Source organism: Filicampus tigris, chromosome 5 (assembly GCF_054856515.1).
Source record: "Filicampus tigris isolate MCC_2025a chromosome 5, RoL_Ftig_1.0, whole genome shotgun sequence".
NCBI classification, from domain to species: Eukaryota; Metazoa; Chordata; class Actinopteri; order Syngnathiformes; family Syngnathidae; genus Filicampus; species Filicampus tigris.
The window spans coordinates 22,025,373-22,051,154 of NC_141221.1; the positions used below are offsets into that span (position 1 = coordinate 22,025,373).

The 25,782-nt window shown below is 39.1% G+C and overlaps 2 protein-coding genes across 8 annotated transcripts in view; one reads left to right on the top strand and one right to left on the bottom strand.

Moving 5' to 3' along the window:
- Nucleotides 1–726: 726 nt before the first annotated feature.
- tango2 (transport and golgi organization 2 homolog (Drosophila)) lies at nt 727–22,297 on the bottom strand. Its single transcript, XM_086031580.1, has 9 exons — nt 22,165–22,297; nt 21,334–21,456; nt 12,258–12,346; nt 8,586–8,705; nt 8,336–8,453; nt 1,594–1,661; nt 1,291–1,441; nt 1,030–1,134; nt 727–868 (listed from the first exon to the last, which is right to left on the bottom strand). Exons 2-9 carry the CDS (start codon nt 21,387–21,389, stop codon nt 748–750), a joined length of 828 nt encoding a protein of 275 aa, XP_085887706.1. The 5' UTR covers nt 21,390–21,456; nt 22,165–22,297; the 3' UTR covers nt 727–747.
- Nucleotides 22,298–24,135: 1,838 nt separating this feature from the next.
- arvcfb (ARVCF delta catenin family member b) overlaps nt 24,136–25,782 on the top strand; it is a 240,610-nt gene continuing 238,963 nt past the window's right edge. For 6 of the 7 annotated variants that reach the window (XM_086030443.1, XM_086030449.1, XM_086030447.1 and 3 more), the window contains exon 1: nt 24,136–24,464. The gene's annotated coding sequence lies outside the window, so the exon portion shown is untranslated. The remainder of the gene's footprint in view (nt 24,465–25,782) is intronic. The other variant, XM_086030451.1, reaches the window with a different exon arrangement.

Below are 25,782 nucleotides of genomic sequence, written 5' to 3' on the forward strand. Positions count from 1 at the left end.
TAGCTATTAAGAGTTGCAAAGAAAACACAAACACGTTAAAGGTAAGTCAACCTAAACATTTTCTTTTAAACCAAATGTTCTATGCAACCCCACTAGTTTAAACAACATTCAGATTAATATTGCATACGAGTTAAGCATTAAAATCCACACTTTTTTTTCCATCTCATTCATTTTCAGTCGAAAAAAAGTGGCAAAATGGCCGCCCCCTGAGATCGCTAAAAACGGGTGGATTTTGCTGCCTAACTCATATTCCACAAACAGACTATTAATCAGAACGGTCTGTTTGGACTAGTGAAGGCGCAAAAACATATTGTCAAGAAAATTTTGGGGTTGACTTCCACTTTAAGATGCATTCCTTTACATTTCAACAGATGTATAAATCCATTCACAATGACATTGGGTTTAAAAGAAAAAAAATCAGCTATATCTTGCAACTGTTTTGACTGATTATTAACTGATGCTGCTGTCAGCAGTTCACACTACAACATATTTGCAATATTTAAAAACATTTTAGTAAAAATGTCTTTGGCAATCCTTTAGATGTCATAATGTTCAGATATCATTTACAGCTTAATCAAAAAATAAGAACTAAATAACTGATGGTAGCTGTTGCTGTGTTGAGTCCAACAACAGTACTATTAGTTGCTATGGTGACAGGGGGCTTAAACACAAAATTATGATTTGGTGATGATAATGCAAGAAGCAGAGAGGCTCTGAGGCACAAAGTGAGTTTCCTTCATAACGTCTTTATGTCTGCAGCTTGAATTGGAAAGAATTGGTGCACCAGTTGTTTGTGTCACAATTGAGCATGGTCCGCTCTGTGAAGGTCACGTTTCCCTCTGCATCAATCAGGATAATTGTATTGGTCCTGAAAGAACAAACAATATGAAAAGGCAAACACAACTAAGACAGGAACAGGGCACATAATTCATTTAATTTGATACGGTGATAGTTTCTGGCAGACTGTGCTTGCACCTGAGCCTTAGCCAGGGGGATGCTTGATATCTGCTGTTAGTAATAGTAACCAACCTGGTGCCATAATCAGGAGTGCGAACGCACACGGCTGACACGGCTTGCATCATGGACTTGCTGTAACTCTCACTTTGGCTCTCCTGAGCAGGATCAGGTGAATTCCTGTTCAACAGACACACAATGCAGATATGTTCGTAGGGTGTGACTGACTTATTTATTATGAATAGGCTACATTTTTTCCATGTCTCAAAGTTTGAATGATTGTTAAAATGTTCAGATGTGATGTGTGTGATTTGTGAATGTCTGGTTTGCACGTACAGATCTTCATTATTAAGTACACCCAACAGCTCTTGCACAAGTCCATCGCAGGACAGTGACTGGTTGTTGACAATGCTGGTGAAGTGCAGCTTGCCTTGCAGCAGTTTCTTCCAAGGGGTGTCCAGAAGTGAGTTACTCAAGCTGTAGATTCCTGTGTAAAGTCAAATGCAAAATGGCAAATGGGAATAGAGTGGTGTGCGAGGCTACATTGGACACATCACTGTGATCATCTTAAAAAAAAGTATGGGCAGAGAGGAGGAAAAAAGTCAAAGCACTTTCAGCAGCAACACACATAAAACAGACCTGGTTTTAGATGGATGGGTTCAGTGCTGCCTCTGTTTCCATAGTAACACACATGATCTTGTTTGATTCTACATCAGAGATCATAAAATGAAACATTAGAAATCATATATCTTAATTATAGAGTTACTAATATACTCCTGAATCTGTGCTGGGTCTCTGATGTTTTGCAACAACAACAAATACACAATATTATGTTGAAGGAGTCACCTGGTTGAAAAATGAATTATTTACACGACAGGCAGAATCAGTTGAGTGCTTTATACCATTAAATGTATTAATGACTGAAATTAAGGGGGAATTAAAACATGAAGATGTTAGAGTTAAGGCCACTGCCCAGTATAAATATTAGTCTAATTCAAGATACAAATTACAGCTTCAGACATAATTAGGTGCCTTCAATCATTTATTTAGTACAGTGGACTGTCACTATCTGCGAGACATAGGGACCACGTATAGTGAATAGCGAAAATCTGCACATAATTGACGCCCATCGAAATGCATTGGAGAAAAGAAAAATTACACCCTTACAATCTTTTAAAAAACGCGAATAAACCTCTAGTTGGACATTATCATCTCCACAAAAAAAACAGGGGGAATTATAAACTAATTGGAACAATAGGTGAATCTGTGGATATTGCGAGCATGCAGGGGTCCACTGTCTTTGTATACAATGGTCTCAGACTAGTTATAGAAAACATTAAGTCTCAATGAATGGAGGCAGCTGTGTCCGCGTTAAGTAGAGGAGAAGGAATAACAGACGTCCAAATCCTTTCATCAAAAAGAACTTTTTTTCTCTCTTTTTTTTAATGTCATTTTAGTGACAAACTAACTGGCATCAGTCAACATGAAATGTGGCACAGCACAACAATCAAACTGGGAAGACTAAATCAGAATATGTGCCCATGTGTGGGTGACAATATCGATAAAATACATTTTTAAGGCCAAGCTAAAAGACGAAAAGACCCACAGGGCATAATACTTTATATGGCACCATTAACATCTGTCTCTACAGTTCCATCTTGCTATGAGAAAACAATCAAGAAAAAAAAAAACAACCCATGCCAATGTGACATTGATATTAATAATCAACAATATCCAACAATGTAAAATTTGAATTGTAGTTAATCACTCAACAGAAAATAATTTATTGATCCAGAAACTATTTACTGATTAAAAACCACCCGACACCGGGATAGTTATCTTGCAACTTATTTTAAAGGAGGCGTCCATTTTGTCACTTCTGTTGACTGAAAATGAATCACAGTTGCTCAGGGCTCAGATAACGACCAATCATGGCTCAGCTTCAGGAAACAGGTGAGCTGTGATTGATCGTTACCTGAGCAACTTCGATGTAATTTTCAGTCGACAGAATTGACAAAATGGCCGCCCCCTGAGATGGCTAAAAACGGGACAAATAACATTCTTGAAAAAAAAGATGTTTGGGTTGACTTCCCCTTTAATGCAGTTCACATTACTTTCTTGCTTTAACATGATAGTGTTTTAGACGGTGTGGATTTTGCTATATTCCATAAACGCAATATTAATCACAATGTCCTGTTTCAACTAGTGGGGCTGCATAGAACATATTCTTGAAAAAAGGGTTGACTTCCTCTTTAAGGGTCATGCAACCTTAGCATTTCATTTATTATAGTCAATCTCAATGAAAAAGAGAAGCGATACTTTCATTGGTTGAATCCTAGCACTTTGAAATTTCTTTCTGACTTCACAAGAGCTCAAGATCTCCTGTGCAAATTGCATGTGCAACAATAGCTGAGAATCGTTATGTGGGAACATGTCACATACGGCGCTATTGTCGTCAGACAATTTGTTTTCAAATGTGATTACAGCACGTTACTTGGGTTTCTAGGACCGCAAATATGGACTGATGTCATACAGAAGCCGCTGAATGGTCAAACATGTGCAAGGGGCCAGTGTGAGTAAGTGAAACAGAATGTAATATGCTAACAAGGCCTCACTAAAAAGAGTCTTTATCACCATTATGCTCAAGATGCCTCAAACTAATCAGCACAGATCACTTGCAGATGGGCATTGAAGGAAAATATGAGGCATTTCTGCTTATCAAACTAGTAAGAAGCAGAGGGTCATATTTAGGCTTTGTCGAGTGAACAGCAGGACATCAAAGCCACAGAGCAGAGGCACATGGAATAAGGAGGGAAGCGCAGAAAACAGGCTTTTACTGATCTCTACGAGCGAAGTAATCGTCATGCTGGCTGGGAGACCTCGAATGAAAAATCCTCAAGATTGAAGCAGCAAAGCAGTTTCTTAATCACTACGCGCGGTGTACTTTCGTCAAATTAGATATAATTTATACCAGACCAGTAGTGCAAGACGGTGAGCATGTAATGCATAATAATGCAAAGATCATGGATAATCTATGACTTTTTCTTTCCTTTCTAAACAAAGTTAATGCATCTGTTTATAGATATCTTTATTCCGTGATCATTGCAATTTTGTCTTTGGTCCATGTTGAATTCACATTTCAGCTGAATTGACCTGAATCACACCTGAGATAGTTTGCAGCCGCTGTCCGCTTGTTTGGTGTGGATCAGGGTTTAGATAGATTTATAAAGAAAGCATGGTATTATTATTATATTCATCATGATTATTAACACTGATAAACAGTACTACTACTAATAAAAAAAAGATTGCGATTAAAAAAAAAAGGGGGGGGGGGTTCTAATGGCACATTTAGGCCAAGTATCACATTAAGCTTTGTGGGGACTACAATAACGCAAATGTATTCCTATGTAAAAATCAATACAGAAAATGCTCAAAAAATAAATTTCGTGGTAACATCAAACGTAGGAAAATGGCATTCAGCTCCGCTAATGGTAAGAAAACATGGGCGCATAAAAATAACTCATATGCCAATTGCAACATTTGGACTTTTGTGGAATTTCTTGGCCACCTCAAGAATGCACTGGGATTGTGGAAATATCTGCTATTAAAACGTTTATTCATTACACGTGAACATCTAAAAATGTGTTCTCTAAAATTCATTGTTATTTTAGCACACGTCAATCAATATTTAATGCACAGGAATACGCATACCTGAAGCCCACAGTTAAGCAGCTCGGAGCAGAACTCAACCAAGTACTACTACTCACTGAGGCTGTATTACATATTTTTGGGACTTTAAAGGGGAAGTCAACCCAAACATATTTTTTTTCAAGAATATGTTCTATGCAAGCCCACTAGTTGAAACAAAGCATTCTGATAAATATTGCGTTTGTGGAATAAGAGTTAATCCACCCGTTTTTAGCCATGTCTTGAAAAAAAATATGTTTGGGTTGATTCCCCCTTTACGTCTCTCCGGAATAGAAATTGCACCACTCCAAAAAATGCAGAATGAAAAAGAAAAAGAAAAAAAAAGTTCATCTGAACTAGAAGCCAGGGAGCTCGTTTACCTGCCAGTTGAGTCGAAGCACCTGTGGCCAAAACCAAAATGTGGCAGGGTTTTTACTTACTGGGCCTGGATTTCCTCTCTGCTTGGTGGCAAAAGGTACAATCATCTTTGGCAACTGCATATTATGGTGCTGTAAAAATATTCGCCAGATCAGAATTTTCTGATTCATCCATCCATTATCCAAGCCGTTTGTCCTCACGAGGGTAGTAGTAGGAATAATAATAATAATAATAATAATAATAATAATAATAATAATAAAATATTGGAGCATACTCTCCATTTCAGAAGGTGGCGGTAAAGCACCACAGGTATTTAGCACCCGCCAAAAGAAAGTAGACATAATGGAAGAAGAAAAAGAAGAAGGAATTAATAAACGAAAGCGAACAATTAGCAATGGCAACTAATGTGTGACATACTGCGTACAGTATGTATAATTGTTAGTTTTCTGCAGTCTCTCACAGCAACTAATGAAGTGACCGTCTCACCGCTATCCTGCTAGTTTAGCATGCAGCATCGTCCACGACGAGGATCTACTATTTATAGCACTTGAAGGCATACTAAGAATTCGACCAGAATTCTACCTTTGGCCACAATGCAACAACGGATTCTACTTTGTAGTTAAGGTAAGTCATTTCATCCTAAAAAGAAAAACCTTTCAGGAGTTATATGCGTAAATTTCAAAACCAACCAGAACTCGTTTGCTGCCGTCAACACAATTAGGGAACAGAGATTTTGAGTGTGAGTCCAAGCTCAATTTTAATATAAGAGTCGCACCTGAGTATAAGTTGCAGGACCAGCCAAATTATGAAAAAAAGTGTGAATTATAGTCAGAAAATATGGTACTATTCTGCTAATCAAAATTTTATATCTGAGAAAACGGCCATATTGCGTTTACTTGCACATTTATTTAACAATATTTCTTTGCGAAAGGCACCATAAAAGATACATTCATTCCAAATTAACCATGTCTTGGTTTTCACTTAAAAATCAGAGTGATGGTAACGGGGATCAGAATATACAATCATTGGAAAGTGAGATGACATGTTGGTTATGCCTTGATCACATCAAGTAGAGCACATCTCTGATGAGATGACTGAAATATGTATTAAATATATGGCATTAGCTTCACTGAAGGCAGCCTCAGCGTTGTGGTCTTGCAAAGCAATCATCTCAATGACTGAATCACACATTATTAATCAAGGTTGTAATGGCCAGACTAAACAGCTGTTCCTTCAGGGCTCTCAAGTGAGTGTACACATGTATCTCAATGAATAGTGATGAAGCACATTTTCATAGGCGTAGCTAGAAACTGAAGCTTGTCAAAGGGAAAATACTATTCTTATAAGAAAAAATTGTAAACTTTCAAAGCTTACAAATTTTGCGCGTTTTCCGCATATTAAAACAGTTACCAGTAGGCTTTAGTCAGGGAGTTTGTGCTAAGATACTTGATCACAGATTCGATCAGAAGACGGGAGGAATAAATGTATTTGCACACCTTGTATATTTACTCTACAGTCGACCCCCGCCATAGTGAAAATGAATTATAAAAAATAATGATATAACCCAAAACATTATAAAAAAATAAAATTTAAAAAGCTGATAAACAGCAAATACAACTTGTAACGTTTACATGATCTCCTTCTCTGACACACCAGCTCCTTTTGGCTTGTATTGGAAGCTGGCTGTGTTGCACAAGTCCCGTTGCCAAAAGACCGCAGGGATTATTTTGTTCTTCGTTGTTTGTCCACTTTTTACCTAGCGTCTATGTGCCGTGTATGTGACATCATAGTCAACACTTCAATGTACCTGCACATATTTGGCCCCATCCATGCAAAATGTATTGACTTTATATGTAATCGCATCACGAGAATAGCTCACCTCCTTTGGTATGACATACCTGTCAACTTGTACATTTTCCCTGTATTTTATATGTTTTTTGATCATTTCAAATTGTGTACGCCGTGTAACAATTCTTGTACGATAAAAAAAAAAAGAAATTAAAAACTCGTTTTTTTGTTAGACCGATCTCGTCTTGCCCATTTCGGCTCTAATCCGGAGCGTCCGTTAGCGATTCCGACTGCAAACTTCGGCCGACTTTCACAAGCAAAAGCACTTGAAAGCACTTCCGTCGTTAAATAAATAAAAAAAATAAATACATTTAAAAAAGGCTGTGCATGACGCCCTGAGAGAGATGCTAACGGCAAACGCTTAATAATTCATAAACATTATTTAAAGATGATTAGCTGGCTAATTTCCTATTCACACCCACTTACCGCATGGGAGTATTGTGAGTGGATTGAATTGTTTGGATTGAACAGTTTAAGTGTCAACCAAGATAGCATTTAGCTGCCAACAAAACCACCATTGGTCACCAGACTACTGAGCCCGCCAGGGGACATCACGAAAATATTTAAGATTGCGTTACAACGCAATACCATTGTGTTTTATTGCAAAACGTTTGCGTTATAACATAATATGTTTTATTTTTATTGTGTTATGTCGTAATAAAAATAATTATTGCAAAATAACGCAATGTTATTTTAGGAGGAGAACGAAAGACTTCCACTTCTGGGTCGTAGCTTTAAGTATACAGCGCGTTGGCATGAGCTTTAATGACAGTTTGGAGAGATTTTTACGATCTAGAGATGTCCAGCTCTGGCAATAACTGACCTGGATTCTACCTATGGCCACAATGCGACGCAGGATTCCTGTTAAGGTAAGGTAATTCAAACTCTCCAACTGGAACTCATTCGCTGCGTCAACACGGGTGTGTTCCGAAATTCACTTTGATGCCCAAACACCACTCCGAGTGTGAGTGTGTGTTCAGAGAAGCAGAGCACACTCCCCTTCCATAAATTTCCATAAACAGCCTATGTTATAAAGACATTTAAAAAAATGCACATTTGGGACATTTGCATCAGCCCAAAATTTCTGGTGACTTTAAATTTGTACTGGCCCGGTCGGAGCAGGATCTATAGGTAGGTGGTGGCCCGACACCAGGGTGTGGTGGCCCCGGACCACTCTCAGTCCTTGTACACCTTGATTACCTTGATGCAGACAAAATGTACGATTGTTGACTTTTGAGGTATTCAAGTGACTATGTGGATGGGCACATAGCTTCATCCAGGACTTGAACTGAGATTGTTTTGGAATGAGTATCACTTGTATGAGTGCCCTAAGCACATCATTAAAAATATAGAATTACCTTTCAACAGCAGAAATATATTTAAAACCACACAAAATGTATTTTCGGGATGTGGTTTAGCGAAAGACCAATTAATCCAACATTCAAACATCAGCAAATAGTTTACTTACTTGAACTCTGCTGTGAGAAGGTTGAAGCCATTATACAGGTGACTTTCTGTTGAGACCTTCTTTAGGTAGGAATAGCAGTCCAAATCCCTGTCTACAAGGTAGTTGGAAACAAGGAAACCTGTGGAATGGTAATGATAGATGGATAGAAATTGTACTACAGTACCATGAAAGTTATACACTGAACAAAAGAATAAAAAGTTAAAAAAAAAAAAAAAAAAGAAAAAAAAAAAAAAAAAAAAAAGAATATCACCTCTTCCTTGCGCATCCGGGTTGGACCGTCCTTCCAGGTAGTTTGTGATTGCAGCTAGCTTCCCGTTCTTGGTGATCCCCAGCCATGATCCTCCTTCTTTACCACATTCCAGGTCTAGACCTGAATTGTGGGATAAAAGTGCAAACCCCATCTTAAAAAGCAACATTTTTTCCATTCAAAATACCACTGCCTTTTAGTGTCTAGGGCTGCACAATATATCTTAAAAAAATATCCATATCGCGATAATGGTCTTGGCAATCACTAAGACATGCAATAATTTTCTTATGGAATTGTTTGCTTTTATGTGACTTTCACCAGTAAGATGCAAACTTACTCCCCAAGAGTTGGACATTATCTACGGCAGGGGAGGGCAATTCCTGCATGTTTGCAACCCACCTGATTCAAATGATCACGATCGTTATCCAGGTTCTGCAGACCTTGCTGATTATCCAGGTTCTGCATACCTTGCTGATTATATGATCATTTGAATCAGGTGGGTTGCAGTAGGGACACATGGAAAACAGGCAGGACACTGGCCCTCAAGGGCCTGAATTGCCCACCCCTGATCGAGGGATAATTACAATAAATTAGCTATGCACATTGAGCTTGCTTATTCTGCCGCAGAAAAAAAAAAAAAAAAAAAGTACTGTACTCCTTTCATTAGATCATAAAAATGTCATTTCTTTAGGTACATGTTAAATATCGCAATGTTATCGATATCGCTATAGTCAACATCCATATCGCGGTATCACGTTTTTCCAAAATGATGTTGGCCCTAGTAGTGTCATAGTCAGTTGTTCACACACATGCTCATATGTGCCACAATTATTTATTTGTTTGATTTCTGTTACAGTTAATAACTCGGAGCTGGTTTGCATTACAATGCATAATGAAACAGAAAAACAACAATGAAGTCTTAGATACAGAGAGGGGTGCACATAATATTAGCGCTCAAAGCAGCATCTGGTGTTGTTGCTTGGTGCACTTATTTTTTCTCCACGGCTCACCCACCTCAAAGGATGAACTTAAGGACTTGCTGTACGGGATCGTGCAATCATCTCATTTGATACCGTTTTATCCAACTGTCCGCAGGCCAGTGGCCCATAGTCTGTATGTTTACAGTGCGCATGAGCATCTGCGCACCACTTGTGTGCCTCCTTGAGCATAGAATTAAAGTGGACTATCCAGTTGACGTGTGATACACGATATTAATCTAGCAATCATGAAAAATATATATAAATCAATAAATGTGCTTTTACCACGGTACATTCCCTGACTTCACATGTCAGGGGAAAGGAAAGGTCATTTAAGTCTACTGCATCTGCGGGTGATCAATAAAGACAGGCCACTTAAACTGACACTGACCAGTAGAGCCAAATGATCTTACTGCTCGAAAGATGGACAGAAAGCTAGGCAAATTCCCCTGGGAGCGGTAGCTTACTTCAGGTCTCGTCATGCTACGTATCCTTCAGGAACTCCCCCCAGTCCCACGGATAAAGCAGTGTCATTTATTATTGTCACATCGCATAAAATCAGACATCAATTAAGGACCCACAGCTGAAGTCCTGACCCGTCGATTACAAAGGGGACGAGAATGCTATCTCTGCATTTCCTCCTGCAGAAGAAAGAAAAGGATGATTGATTTCTCCAGGCTATAGGCCATAATGTGAATTGAACATTAGTTCAATTAAATATAGTTTACTGCAGAAGGGGAGATCCTATGACAGAGTGGAGGATTTGATTCTGGGGTGCAAGAGAGACTATTCCTTCATGATTTAAAGCTACTTAGCTTTGAATAAAGCTGCAGATATAGAGAGGTCAAAATTCATCTTTCTTTTGCATGTTCTCTAATATTCTATATGGTGACAGAGGCACAGGACGTAACAGTGTATTTGGCATGCCATTCATCTATTTAAATCACAAACACTTCATTTTCCTTCAGGCAAGACTTTCAAGTTTGGCTCAAGTGTAGGCACTGTGTGACATATGGCTTATGTAGTACTGTACAGTACATTTTTGATGTCCATTTGTAAGACTGCAAAGCACTGAGAGCCCTCAGCTTTGGTGTTATGTTATTTGGAGTACCAACTTCCGACTTTTGTTTCTCACCGTAAATTGAGCACATCATACGTAAAGCACAAGTCTCACTACCAGGAACCGAGCTACGGTCCTAAAAATAAAAAGTGGTGGCTGTACCTGTGCCTTTTGCGGTTATAAGAGCTGCTGGGACAGAGTTGTTGATTTCAAAATAACAAAACAATAGCAAAATAACAAAACAAAGAAACAAAAAACAATCGGAGTTTTAAATTTAAAAAAAAAAAGAAAAAACATGTTAGTTGACTGCTTACACAAGTGTATAAGACTGTTGGTACTCTACCCCTGAAGAAAAACTCAGTGATCACGGAAATAACTTGAATCTGATCAAAACAATAATGAAAATTAACCATCGCTTTCGAAAAAACTAACTCATGAAACAGGCCAGGAGAAAATAATGGGACTGGTAATTTGTTGCACAACTTCAGATATTTGTTCTCTTGCCTGTTGATCATTAGGATATGGAAGTTTATTGTTTTGTAATGTTGATTAGCTAGTCTGACTGAATGTAAACATGCTACATGTTTACTAAGGTAACAATTATTCTACTGCAATATCCGGACTACAAAACGTACCTGATTACTATAATTTCCCCAAACAATGCTTAATGCAGCCAGTAGCACGGTAGCGTCTCTCTTGTTGTCTGTCACAAGACGCAACTTCACCAACAAGCTTCCCCATGCAGCAGCGCAGCCTTTGGAAACCAGTTTGTTACAGGGATGCACATACTTATAATATAAGTTTGTGAGGAGATGTTGCTTCAAGGCCGGACCTTCTCTCCTGTCATCCGTTGCCAGTGATGGTGGGAGTCGGTCGCCAAATAAAGAACAGAGAGATGGGAATTGCACTGCAGAGATGGCTGTATTTATGGCGCTTGTTCCCTATACTCATTAAACGCTCTCATTTGCTCCTTAAACATCCGCGCACTGCTATGCATACAAACTTCCATATTTCTCTCTTCAGGCAGCCTACCACGCCCTCACGTGTTCACACTCCAACCACAAATGGATGATGAATATTCAGTTCTGAGGGCAGACTCGGACAGTTTCATTAGACTACTGTGACATAATAAGGGTAATTTCATTGGTCAGATGAGACTATGTGGAAATCTATTGGCGGTTTGAAGCTTGTCAATAAAGATTCATAAATAAACCGTCTCGGATTAAAGCCGCAGGGTTCAAAGAGTGGCAAAAAGTAGCTGATTATAGTCCAAAAAGTACAGTATATATATTTTTTAATTAAAATAAACTGCGTTCACTGGAAAATAAAGTTATTATTTATTGCATAACCATTTAAAAAATATATACTTTAGAGCCGTAATTGCAAGGCCGTGAGATTGTGATATTTTTGCTCAAGGTTATCATACCATAAAAACCTGATACCAGCCCATGTCTAATCTCATATACGGTTGCTAACACAAAAAATACAGATCCAAATAAATTGTGACCCATCTCTGTGGCTGCATGATTCTATGATTCCAGAGAATCCCTATTGTCTCCTGGGTGTGGCCCAGTATTCAACTGATTAAGTAGTGAGCTACACCTGTGAGTTTGTTGGTTCAAATTTAGTATGACTTACCGCTGAGAATGTCACTATTGGTCCCCCAAAAGTCTGCAGGCTTCGCTGGTCTGTTGTAGAACTCATCTCTGTTTGCAGCCAAAATTAGCCTTGGGAGAGAGTGGTCGTCTAGTTAGTATCTTTGCTAATTCAAGAAGACATTTGTAAACATTTCTAGAGTGAACTTACAAGTGCAACATCACTGACCCCCACACGATATTCAATCACCTTTATATCATTCATTATATCAATTGTGTATCGAACTTCAAATGTTTATCTTGGTGTAAGAGGAACACAGTCCATTAAATAAGTTGTTTTACTGACTTGTTGACTGAAAGCTATAGTTAGACGGACCTTCGATAAAAAGCTACACAACCTAATAGCAAGTCTGCTTTTAATGACTCACACACAATTATACAGTAGGGCCTACATATAAACAGAACACACAAATCATTTAATTATTCTTACTCTTGTACAAAGTATATCATCGGTGTCCTATAAAAAACAATTCGGTCAATTTTTTTCAATGTTCATATTTTTACGTGAATGGTGTTTCCGCATTAACGTGATTTTTAACGTGTTTTTCAGAGGACAGCGAGGATATACAGTGAATGAAGTCCATGAAGAATTGTTTTTTTCTATAATTACCTGGAATAGAACTATGTGCAGCTACATGCACAAAGAGAGCACGCTGAGAGAGAGAGCGAGAAAGAGAGAGAGAGTGATATGTCATGTCACGTCAAACAGGTGCGGTACTAAGAGATATGAGATGATATGTTATGTGTGTTTGATTGTTTAGTAATGCTAATAAGGGACTGTGATTGGCATTCATGTTATGTTGCTGCCTACAGTAAGTACTTTTTTCCCAGCACTCTTGAATGCATCACTTGTTTGTGCAGTGAAAAAGGGAGTCGAGAAAGCTAGCAGGGTAAAGAAAAGTGTGTGTGCTCTTTGTGACTACTACCGGTACTTTTTGTTCCAGCGTCAGCTACGACCATACAGTAGCTTGGTTTTGGTTTAGTTTTGTTGTCAATAAACGAAGTTCAATTACTTGAGAAAAAAAAAAAAGACAGTTGTCTCATGAAATTACGGTAACTGTATGGGGGGGGGGCTTATAAATCTTGGGCGACCGCAACATAGAACTGGCTAAGAAGACTGCAATTAGTCCCAGCTGATCTAATAGAGGTCAACCTCTGCACATCAAAGGCTAATCATGATAGCTTGTTGGCGCAGCACTATGTGAGCCTCTGCAGCTCCAGAAAACAAATTCTAATGATGCCGCACACAAAATCAAGTGTTATCAGACCCAGTGGGCAAAATCCCATTTGAGCGGAGATGAACACTGAAATTGCAAGTTGCATTAGGGGTAAAGTGAAGACTTTTTTTCTCATACTGAACAAACAGAGCAGAAATGAGATAACCATTCATTTCTTAAAATGTCCAGGCCATGTTTGTGGTGGACATGAATCAATTGACCTCATTCATCTTATTTTCATTACCCAGTCTTGTGAGTATGAATTGCATTGTTTCTTACTTCGGACAGTGTTATAGGTAAATCGCCATTTAGTTTTGTTAAAATATGTGTTTGGTTATTTATCATAGCTGTGAAAATCTGTATGAGCATGTCAGCCTTGTGACTGACTGGTAATCAATATTGTTTTTTTTTCTTGGTGGAGGTCTGCATTATAATCAGTCTGACTCTTGTTAAAATTTTAAATTGTCTTTTTATAACATTTTAGTATGCAACCGATTTTGAGAATTGCACATCAATGCTGTTGTAACTACTAGTCTATATATAGCACTGCTGTAACTCAATGAGGACACACTATGTTTCACCTTTCCTCGGGTTGATGTCTGAGTCAGTGCACAAACACCTCTGATCTGATCTCCTTAGGCAGGGTCAGAATACCAGAGACAAGGACAGAGATGGACTTTTTCCAGGTAGGACATTGGCTCTCAGCATTTGGGGGATTTAAATAAAGCCCGGCTCCACATCACACCCTAACTCGTACAGATGGCTCATTGTGCAGTAGTGCACACGTCTGCATTGCTCACTAAAGGTCACACTTACTTTCGACTTACAACAGTGTCGACAGTACATTAGGTGACAGATATGACTGGTCTGCCATTATTCACCTGATTACTTATCATGTCAGGATTTAGCTTGTTAAAATAGCCACATCTGTGAAACAAGAATGGTGCCTATAACAAATATAAGTAATTACAAAGTACATTAAAATTGTCTCAGTCTGAGGATACAGTCAGTCAACTTGTCAATAACTAACAATACAAGAGCATAAAAGTATAACACTTAAATTACAAATTAATCTGTCATGAAACATTGTTTTGCCCAACAGAGTCAAAAGTCCCAATAGAGGTCTAGTCTTTAGTACATACTTTCATCAGTAGACTCTATAGTATCAAGCAGGGGTGGCCAACCAATCTTAGGCTAAGAGCCACAATTTTTACTGTGTTACTGCAAAGAGCCACATCATAAACATGGGCACACACAAACTGCCCCCGTCCCCTCACTCTAGCTCCCTTTTGCATGTTTTCTCACACTCCCCTTCATTGCATGGCTTTTTAGCCCGTGCAATGTTCCAAGCAAGTTGATGAGAGTACTTTATACATTTCTGGAACAATTGTCAACCTTTCTGCCTGACCTTTCCTGTGTTTGCAAAGTTGAGGCACCTTTGTAAATTCCGGGCTGATGTTTGCATGGAGTGAACTGAAGTGCTGCTGAAGATTTGAAGCCTTGAAATGCTCTAACATGTAAGGCAGAATGGCTTGCCACCCAAAACTATTTTAACTATAAATATTTCACAATAAATTTGTTTACAGCTCTTTTTCTGTATGGATAGTAAGGTTAGAGTTATGATGGTTGAGGCAAATTATGATATTCATGTTTGCTACTGTGAACTAAGACTGTATTCTTGATGCATGTTTGCTTATACTGTACAGTATTTACTGTTCTGTACTTAAAAAAAAAGTGTTTTTAAAATTATTTTTTACGTTTTCAGTGTGAAACTCAAGTGTTTTCACGTAGTCTGTAAACTACATCGGTGCCATGTTGCTTTAAATACTGCTGCCGTAAATAATTGCGGGTAATATCTTTTCGTAAGGGTTGTTCAGGAGTAACCTTTGCTAAAGTTGGCTTAAAGGTCAGGGTGCAAACATTGAAAAAGTTTCTGTAGCCCTCTAGAACCCCCTTTACAATGCATAACTGTTATTAAAATGTGATTAGGTCATTGGTAGACAGCAGTTTAATCACTAAATACAATTCAGAATGTGTCGTCTGCCGTTTGAATCTCGCGCCCCATCATCTTGGGCTTTTTCCGGAGATGTGACGTCACAGTAGCTGGAGGATTCAGTGACTACTAATCACGAACGGTCTAATAACGCCCCCTTCTGTCGGCTCGTGTGTTTCAAAATCCTCTCATTCCAAAACGTCGCTCGCCATTGAATGTGCTGTCTTTGTAGCGCATGGAAATTGTACAGTCTATGGTGTAGCGAGCGGTTTAGCTATATCTACGTCACTTCCGGTGGCTAGAGCCACGATTCCTCGAGCTTCCACGAGGTTCGGAAACACTCGGAATGAGTAAGTAAAACCTATTTTCCAATCAATCTGTGGTTGACAACTTGCAGGAAGTTACTTGTATGTATTATAAAACCTATTACCAATGAGAATATGAATTTTAACAGACTCTGAAAAATGTCTGCACCCTGACCTTTAAAGGTTGCATGCAGGCACCTTTCCTAAACATTTTTACAATTCGAAGAGCGTTTCCTCCAAGTAGGGGTGGGCAATAGACCGACAATATTAGACCGTTAAAGACTTTAACGTGTTGACGATCTCATGAAGCCGAAAGATCGTTTCATCGTCTACAGGGCACATTCTTTACAGTTTAGCTCTATGGCGGCTCAAAACAAACCCGACCAACCAATCACAGCACGCTCAGTGCACCATACGTCACACTCCCGCCTCCGTTTATTTGTATAGGGAGAAGCCATAGCGGAAAGTCACCACGAAGCAGCATTGGTCCCGAAAAGAAACTCCACATCCACAGTGTCGATTTGGTTTGGCTTTTCCTCAGAGGAGAAAGCGCAAACCAGTTATTTGCAAAGTTTTCAGGGACTCGGTTCGGAAGTCAAATTGCAACACGACAAACATGTTTAATGAACCAAAGCAAACGGAGATCAGACACAAGGTAGCCAGAGGCAGCAGCCAGCTCCAAGCTCACACAACCCACGGTAACACAGGCTTTTAACAAGGGCACTTCATATGAAAAAACAAGCAAGCAGTGTAAAGAAGTAACTGAGGCAGTGACTTATTACCTTGCTGAAGACATGATTCCCATTAAAACAGTGGAAAACGAGGGGTTTGATTTTTTAGGGTTTCATAGACACTTTGAATATGTTTTATATGTTCAATGTGAGGAAAATGGTCAGAAATGTGCAAATTAGTCTAAAAAAAAAGATGTAAAAAAATCATGATCGTGATTTTATTTTTTAAAAATCGTGATATGATATTTTTGCCATATCGCCCACCACTACCTCCAAGTACTTCTGGGTCATCTCACTCGGATAGCATAGGATAGGAAAGTTCCTTGGCAAAAACGAGAATCTGAAGACCAGACATTTGAGCACAGAGCGTTTCCTTGCTAGTTGTAAACCCTACAATGCTTTATTTACATTTCAGCATATTACAGTAGCTTGATTAACACAAAATATATGACACTTGGGAATTTAAAGAATGACACAGAGCTGTTCTGTAAATTGTGGTATCCAGGGAATATGGATTTTTCAGCGTGTAGGCATAGCTAGCTAGCGAACAGCAAAGCTTTGCATAATGCCTATGTGACGGACCAGTCCGCCTATCCGCCTATGGCGGATGACGATTTTGTAGGCGATAAACGATAGACGGGAAACTTAAGCGTAGTGGCTGCCCATTTTTTTCCGTCTATGTAATCGGCTATCTTCGTGCCATCAAACCTCGCTGGGCGATATTTGAAACGAAAGACTCACCGTGACATGGAAGCCTCACTGCGGACGGATTACATGCATCTCCTTTAAATGCGGCGGGGCTTCAGAGGTCCTTAAAAAGGTACATAAAGCTCCAAAAGGGTCCTGGAAGGTGCTAAAATGAGACGCATTTATGCCGCAGTGAGGCTTCCATGCAGCAGTGAGTCTTTCGTTTCAAATATTGTCCCGCTGGGGGTGGGGGATGCTAGTGGTAGTTTGTCGAAGTTGGTAGTCGGAAACGCTAAAGGAAGACCATTTAAAATGATGGACAGACCGGCCTAAAGGCTATTACTATCTGGTCTGGCTGGACAAAATGGCGGATAAACGGACGGCAGAAGGCTATCCCGGCTGAAGGCGGAAGGCGATAAAGAGACCGCAACTTTTTAGTAAAATGCCCAGCTCTGGCTAACAGCATGCTGTAGTCGTAGAAATGAGCCAAGTAATAATGACAAATTAACTCACACTTGCGCCAGATAGCCAAGAGCGGAACAGAGGAGTTCAGTTCTTATATAATAAAAAACATTTAAAATATATATAAAACTCTAAAAGAAAAAACTGACGTTCAAGCCAGCTAAGCATTCTGAACAGGTTTTAATTGAAGTGCAATATTTATCAAAATGTGCGGTGAACGTAGATAAAAGGTAACATAACGTAAACATAAAAACACAGCTCATAACATGGGTGTTGTACTTTGAACGGTCTTTTAAGCCCCTCGTTTTCCACTGATGATGGTAATCATGTCTTCAGCAAGGTAAAGTCACTGCCTCAGTTACTTCTTTCCACATCTAGCTTGTTTTTTAACATAATGGAGAGTGCCCTTGTTTAAAGGACTGTGTTACCGTCTGTTGTTGTTAGCTTGAAGCTGGCGACTGCCTCTGGCTGCCATGTGTCTGATCTCTGTTTGATTTGGCTTTCAACAAAGTGTTCTTGGTGCTGTCCAAGCAAGTGATTAAACAGGTTGCCATCCAACATTCAAAAGGGAGTCTGTGCAAACTTTGCAAATAAGTTTGGTTTGTGCCTAGTCCTCATGGGAAAAGTCAAACCAAATCCACACCGTGGATGTGGAGTTTCTTTTCGGGACCAACTCTGTTTCGTGGTGGCTTTCCACTATTGACAATTCTGAACATCCAGGCATTTCACAATGCAATGCACCTTAGTCGGTGAAAACAACCCATCATTTGTATTGCTTTTGCCTGTGACTAGCATATAAAGCGCTCAGAAAATCATGCCTAGATGTTGTGTGGTGGATAGTGCAACCATAACATGATGGCAACTAAATTTACATTCCATATTACTGTGTGGACCCTGAACGTCGGAGAAAGTAGGTACACTGAGTGAAGAGAAAGGAAGTAGACGGTTCGGAATGAAAGCTAACCAAGCACTATTTTCATTCCTACATATTTTAGGCTTTAACCAGCTTGCATCATTATCTATATTGGGGTGTCCAAACTCGGTCCTCTAGGGCCGGTGTCCTGCCTGTTTTCCATCTATCCGTGCTGCAACGCACCTGATGATCTTTATCAAGCTTCTCCAGAGCTTGCTGACGAGCTGATCATTTAAATCAGGTGTGTTGCAGCAAGGAGCGCTGGAAAACAGGCAGCGCTGCCTACATCATGCACCATGCCGCGATCGGGTTTGTTTTCTATTTTTTTTCTATCAAACGTTTTATTGAAGGCCTTTTCTATTGATATTGATCATGTGTCAATCGCAATACATATTGATGTTGAACTATTGGTCCAGCCCTAGTTTTATTTGAGTGTCTGTTTTATTTGAGTTGCCATTCTCCTTTTCTCCAATTTATCAAAAACATAATCCTTGCATCTAAATGTAATCACTTTGGGTTCTCCCATCATGATATGTTTGGTACTTCATGAGGCGGCCTCAGTAACATATTAGTTACCAAGGCTGCCAGGTTAATCATTTTGTTTCAATTTCTTTCAAAAATATTGTCAAAGTCAAGTGACCCCCAACTCTGCTTATTTGGCATTATCGAGGTATGGTCGATACTTTTTTTTCCAGATCGATACAAGTACGAGTACTGGTACTCAACTGTTGAGTAGTCACCGATACCCATACTAAGTACCGATACCCGGAGCTGGGCATTTTACTAAAAAATTGTGGTCCGTTTATCGCCTACAGCTGGGGTACCCTTCCGTCATCGGATAGACGGACTGGTCGGTCACATAGGCGGAATGCCCAGCTCTGCCGATAACACAAGCACTTTTGATACATAACATTTTTATTTAAACAATGAGAGATAATTTTGAAGACTATAAAGAATATATCCCAATACAGCATTTTTCCTGAAAATTGCATGAACTTTATTGCAATTTTCTATTATCTTTTTTCCATTTGTTATATACATACATACATATTTTATAGAACACACAGTAAAATGAATTTCTGAAAAACAGAAATAGTCCCAATAAAAATATGTGCTTCTACAACTTATTTGAAATAATTAAATTGAATAGTTCAGTGCATCAAGTAACATTAGGAATACCTTTAACCACTACCGTTTAACCAGCAACAAAAGTTAGCCATCTTATTCTGAAGCGCCGTTTAATTCAACTGTGGTGTCTCAGTCTGAACAGTGTTTGGCACCAACATAATTAAATGTGTGACCTCATGCGCTGTGTGCTGAGCTGGCAATATTTTTTTTTCAATTTGTGTAGTATATTAATTAGGCATTGCTTTACATCCAATACTGTGTTAGCATTTCCATTTTAAGGGTTAACTGTAAAAACTAGTTTTAATATAATTACAGTCTCTAAAGTGAGTTTTTCCCAGTTTTGGGGCACCACACTGAAGGCCAGGGCACCCTTAGCATTTGTCTATATTGTTTAAAGGGGAAATCACCCCAAACATATTTTTTTCCAAGAATGAATTATGAATATGTATATTGCGTTCATGGGATATGAGTTAAGCAGCAAAATCCACCCCTTTTTAGCAATCTAATGGGGCGGCCAGTTTGTCCCTTCTGTTGACTGAAAATGATTTGACAACTGATCAGGGCTCAGGTAACGACCAATCACGGCTCAGCTTCAGAAATCAGGTCAGCCGTGATCTGTCGTTACCTGAGCACTGAGCAGTTGTGATGTCATTTTCAGTCAACAGAAGTGACAAAATGACCGCCCCCAGTGATGGCTAAAAACTAGTGGATTAACTCTTACTACACAAATGCAATATTTATCAGAATGCCTTGTTTCAACTAGTGGACTTGCATTGACCATATTCTTGAAAAAAAATAGGTTTATGTATGTCTCTTTAAAAACAGAGCTGGGCATACCATCTATGTGACAGACCAGTTCGTTTATTCGCCTATGACGGACACCCATTTTGCTGACGGTTGACGAATGATGATTAAAAGTAGACGGACTAAGCATAGTCAGAAGCCCGTGTATTTTGTATTTTAGTTTGGGTTGACTTCCTCTTTACTGGTACTACCATATCCTCATCTTTCCCTGCATGCCTGGGGTCTGGTTCTCGGTGTGATGAGCTAAAAAATATACAACAGAGTGTAAAATGAATTTCTCTTGAGACTGTTATAAGCAGAGCTGGGCATTTTACAAAGAATTTGCGGTCCATTTATCGCCTTCCGCCATCTGTCTATCCACCATTTGTCTTTCCACGAACCAAATAGTAATCACCTACAGGCCGGTCTGCCTATCATTTTAAACGAGCTTCCGTTAGCGTTTCCGATTACCAAGTTGGGCAAACTACCACTAGCACCCCCCACTGGACGATATTTGAAACGAAAGACTCAACGCTGCATGGAAGCCTCACCATGGCCGGACTAAATGCGTTCTTTTAAGGACCTTTAAGGACCTCGACCGAGGCAAACGGAATCCTTGGATATAGAAGCCTTACCGTGAAACTGGACGATAGACAATCACATAGACGGAAAAAAATGGGCTTCTGACCATGCTTAGTCCGACTATTTTTTTAATTTTCCCGTCTATTGTTTACCGCCTACAAAATGGGCGTCCATCATAGGTGGATAGACTGATTGGTCTGTCACATAGGCGGAATGTCCAGCTCTGGTTATAAGTGTATAAAATAAAAATGGAATTACCTGTAGGCATTTTTTGATGCAGGCCGGGGGTCAAATTTGATAAAAATGATACACATGGATGTTGTGGGAGACTGGTGACAGGCTTTTACCTAGTCCACTTGCACCTTCAAAAGCTGATCATGTCTGCCAGTAAGAAGACAACAACAGCAACAACAAAACGAAAACAAACATTTGTTTAGAGTGGTTGGGCTTAGGGTTTTGGTATGTGGTTATAGGGTGTTGAACGTGAAAATGGTCAATATAATTGCTTGGGGAAAAAAAGTACATTATGTGGACTGATTCAATTGGAATTGCTGAGCACACTTGACTAATGACTGTTCATTTACACGTTTAAAAACAAACTATGGAATTGGTAACAACATACAGTATTTCACAACAGCGTTACACACAGCATCAAAAAGCTGTTATTGTTTTAACGGTGTGGTCGCACAATTACAATACAAATACAATACTGTCGATGAGTTTAAAACGGAATTGCAATACAAGTTAGCTTCAAATGTACTTTCGGTATGAAGATAAACCAGCATACTGAGTATCTGCATTGCAAATACTAAGAAGTTAACTTTTTGGCCTTAACAAATATATTGGCGAGGCATGATTGGGATTATGAATGCAAGTGTGTGAGCCTGTGAGGTAACAATGTTAAATAGTAGAGATGTAATACTAGGCTACACGTATATTTTGCAGCTTTATTTTATTTGGAACGATCAATGATGCCAGCTAACGTTAGCAACATAGGGCCAATTACTAAACATTATTTTGGAAAATAAATAACGACACGCTAGTAGTCATCCCTGTGTGCAAAAAGAAGTATCGTAGACCACGACTCACCAGTGGTAATCCTTTGGAAAGAGCGCCCGTGCAATGTTTATGTACTAGTGCTGCCTCTTTGCATGTAGGTAGCATTTCCAGTGGTGAACTCGATTTACTCACTGCCTTGTCCCTTTTTTTTTGCATCGAGTGTGGCGGGTTCAGTTTGCGTTCACGTCCCGGATCTCGACTACCTTGCAATTTAGGTACAAAACGAGCGCATTTTTGAAGCGCTAGAAAATCTACTACCATTACCTCTACCATGACTAATCACTTTCATACCTCATTACTAAGATTATAACAACGGGGTTGACTTACCTTTGATATTTTCTTCTTGCCCACCCGTGCCATTTAGATACGTAAAACGAGCGTACCTCTTGCCCCGCCCTCCAAGGGCCTCTGTTAACGTTGATTGGCCAGTCCCGTCCCAGGCGTAACGTGAATAAAATTGTATTTCCGTTTCTTGTAATTACCAAAATAAAAGGGTATTATTTCTGTTTTCCAAATGTGTTTGGGAATGTTTTGCGAAATTGTGGACTTTTGAACGGTCGAATCAAATTTGATATACTATCCAAACAAAGTTAGTAGAGTTTTAATTACGTTGAAGCTCTTTGTATGATGCTTTCAGAGAACACATTCCTTTAACATGGTGATTCTCCAATGAGGGTACTAAAGTACCCCTGGCGGTATTTGTAGACATTTAAGAGGGTACTTGAGATTTTAAATTATATTTAAAAAGTAGCATCAATGCAAAAAAAGAGCTTGATCACACCACCAAGAATGTCAAAAAACCTCAGCGATCAAGCATAAGACCAAGTGTCTCACATAAATTCCTCACCAAATGCAAAACGACTTCGTTCAGTGCAACAATCTAATGTTCAGTGTTGACATATGTAACGTTGTCTTCTTTTCTTTTCAACTATTACATTTGCATTTTAAGACTTTTTGTAGCAGATCTGTTATAATTTAAAATTAAGTCACTGGTTTCTTTTTGAAAACAGATCCTTACTATGATCCAAATGAGGACACATCCGATAATTGATTTTATGTGCACAAATCATTATTTGACATTAAGTTAATTTTTTCTTCTTTTTTGTTATATCTTTTAATTTCTATTGGTATTACAAATTGAGTTCCAACGTTTATAAATTAGGCACTGATGAAAAAATCACAGGGGTTACATCAATGCATTAATGAAAAAAGGTTGAGCACCAATTTAACACAATTATTGTTGCTGTCCTGTGAAAAACCCGTAAATCCAAATTTTTTTTTAGTTTTCACGATAGCGCGGAAACCACATTCACGTAAAAATAAAAAGACAAAAATGGACATAAGTGTTTTTCCCTGGACAGCGACAAAATGACACTTGTCAGAGCTCCCATAATATGTATATATTTAAAACATTGAAAAACACAAACAAAGAAACAAGGAAACAAACAAACAAGCAAACAAACAAACAAACAAACAAACATACAAACAGACAAACAAAGCACTAATAGCTATATTGTTCAACTTAAATTTGACCAGAATAGATACATTATCTGTCGAACCTGTCTGTTTTTTATTTTTGAGAAAAATCCTGCAACCTTTTCATGCAGCAATTGCTTTTCACGTTTTTGTTGCGACTTTCAGCTTGTCCGATCATGAGGTGCAGGAGTTGTTGTTTTTTTTTTTTTAAATCCTGGCTTGGGACCTGCATCGCATGGGTATTGGGGCACCGGCTAGGAAAAACAAACTGAACACTCAAAATCTAGATAAAGAAAGGACTGCAAGCTGGGGGAATTCACTCCTGGAAATTTGTAGATTTTAGTTCCTTTTCCTATTATGGCACTGGGTTAATTCTTAACAATGGGGTCATAATAAGCAGTCATAAAAATGAACAGTCAGAGCAATTACTTAATTATTTAGTTATTGAAACGTTAATCCAACAGTTCCTCCAATTTTGTGCGGGTGGCGATGGGCGTTGACAATGTCTTGTATCTGACAGCATCCTCCGTTTTGGATGAGAGGTGATATTGAGCCTGTCCTGCCTTTCATGAAGCGCGACGCCACCGTCATCAGCAATTATTCACCAACGCAACCAACTTGCAACTTTTTGAATCAGTGCTTGAACATTTTTGTGTGTTTTTGTGTAAGTATTGCTTAACACCGAAGGCAAGTGAACGCACCAATATCTGAGATTAGTCAGGTTGACAGAGAAGGTCCGCAGTAGCTAAACTGCATACAAAAAGCTACTCATTCAAGCCACCGGACTACTGCTCATCATCTCGCAGGAGCTCATCGCGTCCCAAAAGGAGGATGGACTGGACAAACTGATCGAGGTAAAATCAATGCAGCACATTAGATTGTCGCGCAAAACCATGTGCCTATTGAGCATTACACTGCTTGCAGCACCAAGTTGTAGTCTGTGCCTTCCAACTCACTATAACAAGGGGGCGTTGTGAAGGTAATCGTGAACTATAGTAGAGAGATTGGGAAGGCAATGATGCATCTTGATAAACTCCCCACTCATTAATATGACACGGACAATGTTTTGTTTAGTAGCCTGCCTAATTGCGCTAGCTACTACTATAGAAATATATTAATTTGTGGGCTAATTTCCCTAATTGATTTGCATTTTTTGGAACGAGCTGCCTATCACCTCATCCATTATTATTTTTGCCCCTGCTGTTTTAATGAGTTTCCATGGAGAATCTTAGAGCCCATATGTCCTTATCGGCAGATGGGGCGTCTGTCGGTGTGGCAGGACGCGTTGTCTGTGCTGTTGTGTCATATTCAGACTAATGTGCTCAAACGACCGAAGACCAAGTCTTGAAAATGCTCTCAATAACGTTCTCCGCATACTACCGTCATTTTTGTTTAATGCCAAGCTTTCAAGTGGAGGGCTGAATGCATTCAATTAACTTAATTGTGCTTAAACACTTAATTTACAACCACTTCTTCTTGAGCCAGTCAAGCCAGTCAAAACCCACATGCTGTGGTTTGCATTGAATTATTGTGTCAGAACAAATTTGTCAGGGTTTGTTCATGATTATAATATGAAGAATTACTGTTAAACAGACATGTTTAGTATTCAAATTAGGACACTCTTTGGTATGAGATATACTTTTAACATGGCAAGTCATGTTGTTATTATTAATATAGCCTAAGGGGTTTAATCATTTTCCCTATTGAGCGTCTTTAAAGTGGAAATCAACCCAAACATATTTTTCAAGAATATGTTCCCTGCAGGCCCACTAGTTGAAACACTGCGTTCTGTTTAATATTGCATTTGTGGAATATGAGTTAAGCAGCAAAATCCACCCCTTTTTAGCCATCTCAGGGGGCGGCCATTTTGTCACTTCTGTCGACTGAAAATGACATCACAACTACTCAGTGCTCTGGTAACGACCAATCACGGCTCAGCTTCAGAAACCAGGTCAGCCGTGATTGGTCGTTACCTAAGCCCTGAGTAGTCGTAAAATGCCCCCCCCCCCCCCCCAGAGATGACTAAAAATGAGTGGATTAACTCTTATTCCACAAACGCAATATTTATCAGAATGCCTTTTTTCAACTAGTGGGCGTGCATAGAACATATTCTTAAAAAAATATGTTTGGGTTGACTTCCACTTTAATTAATTTATTAGAGATGTGACTGAG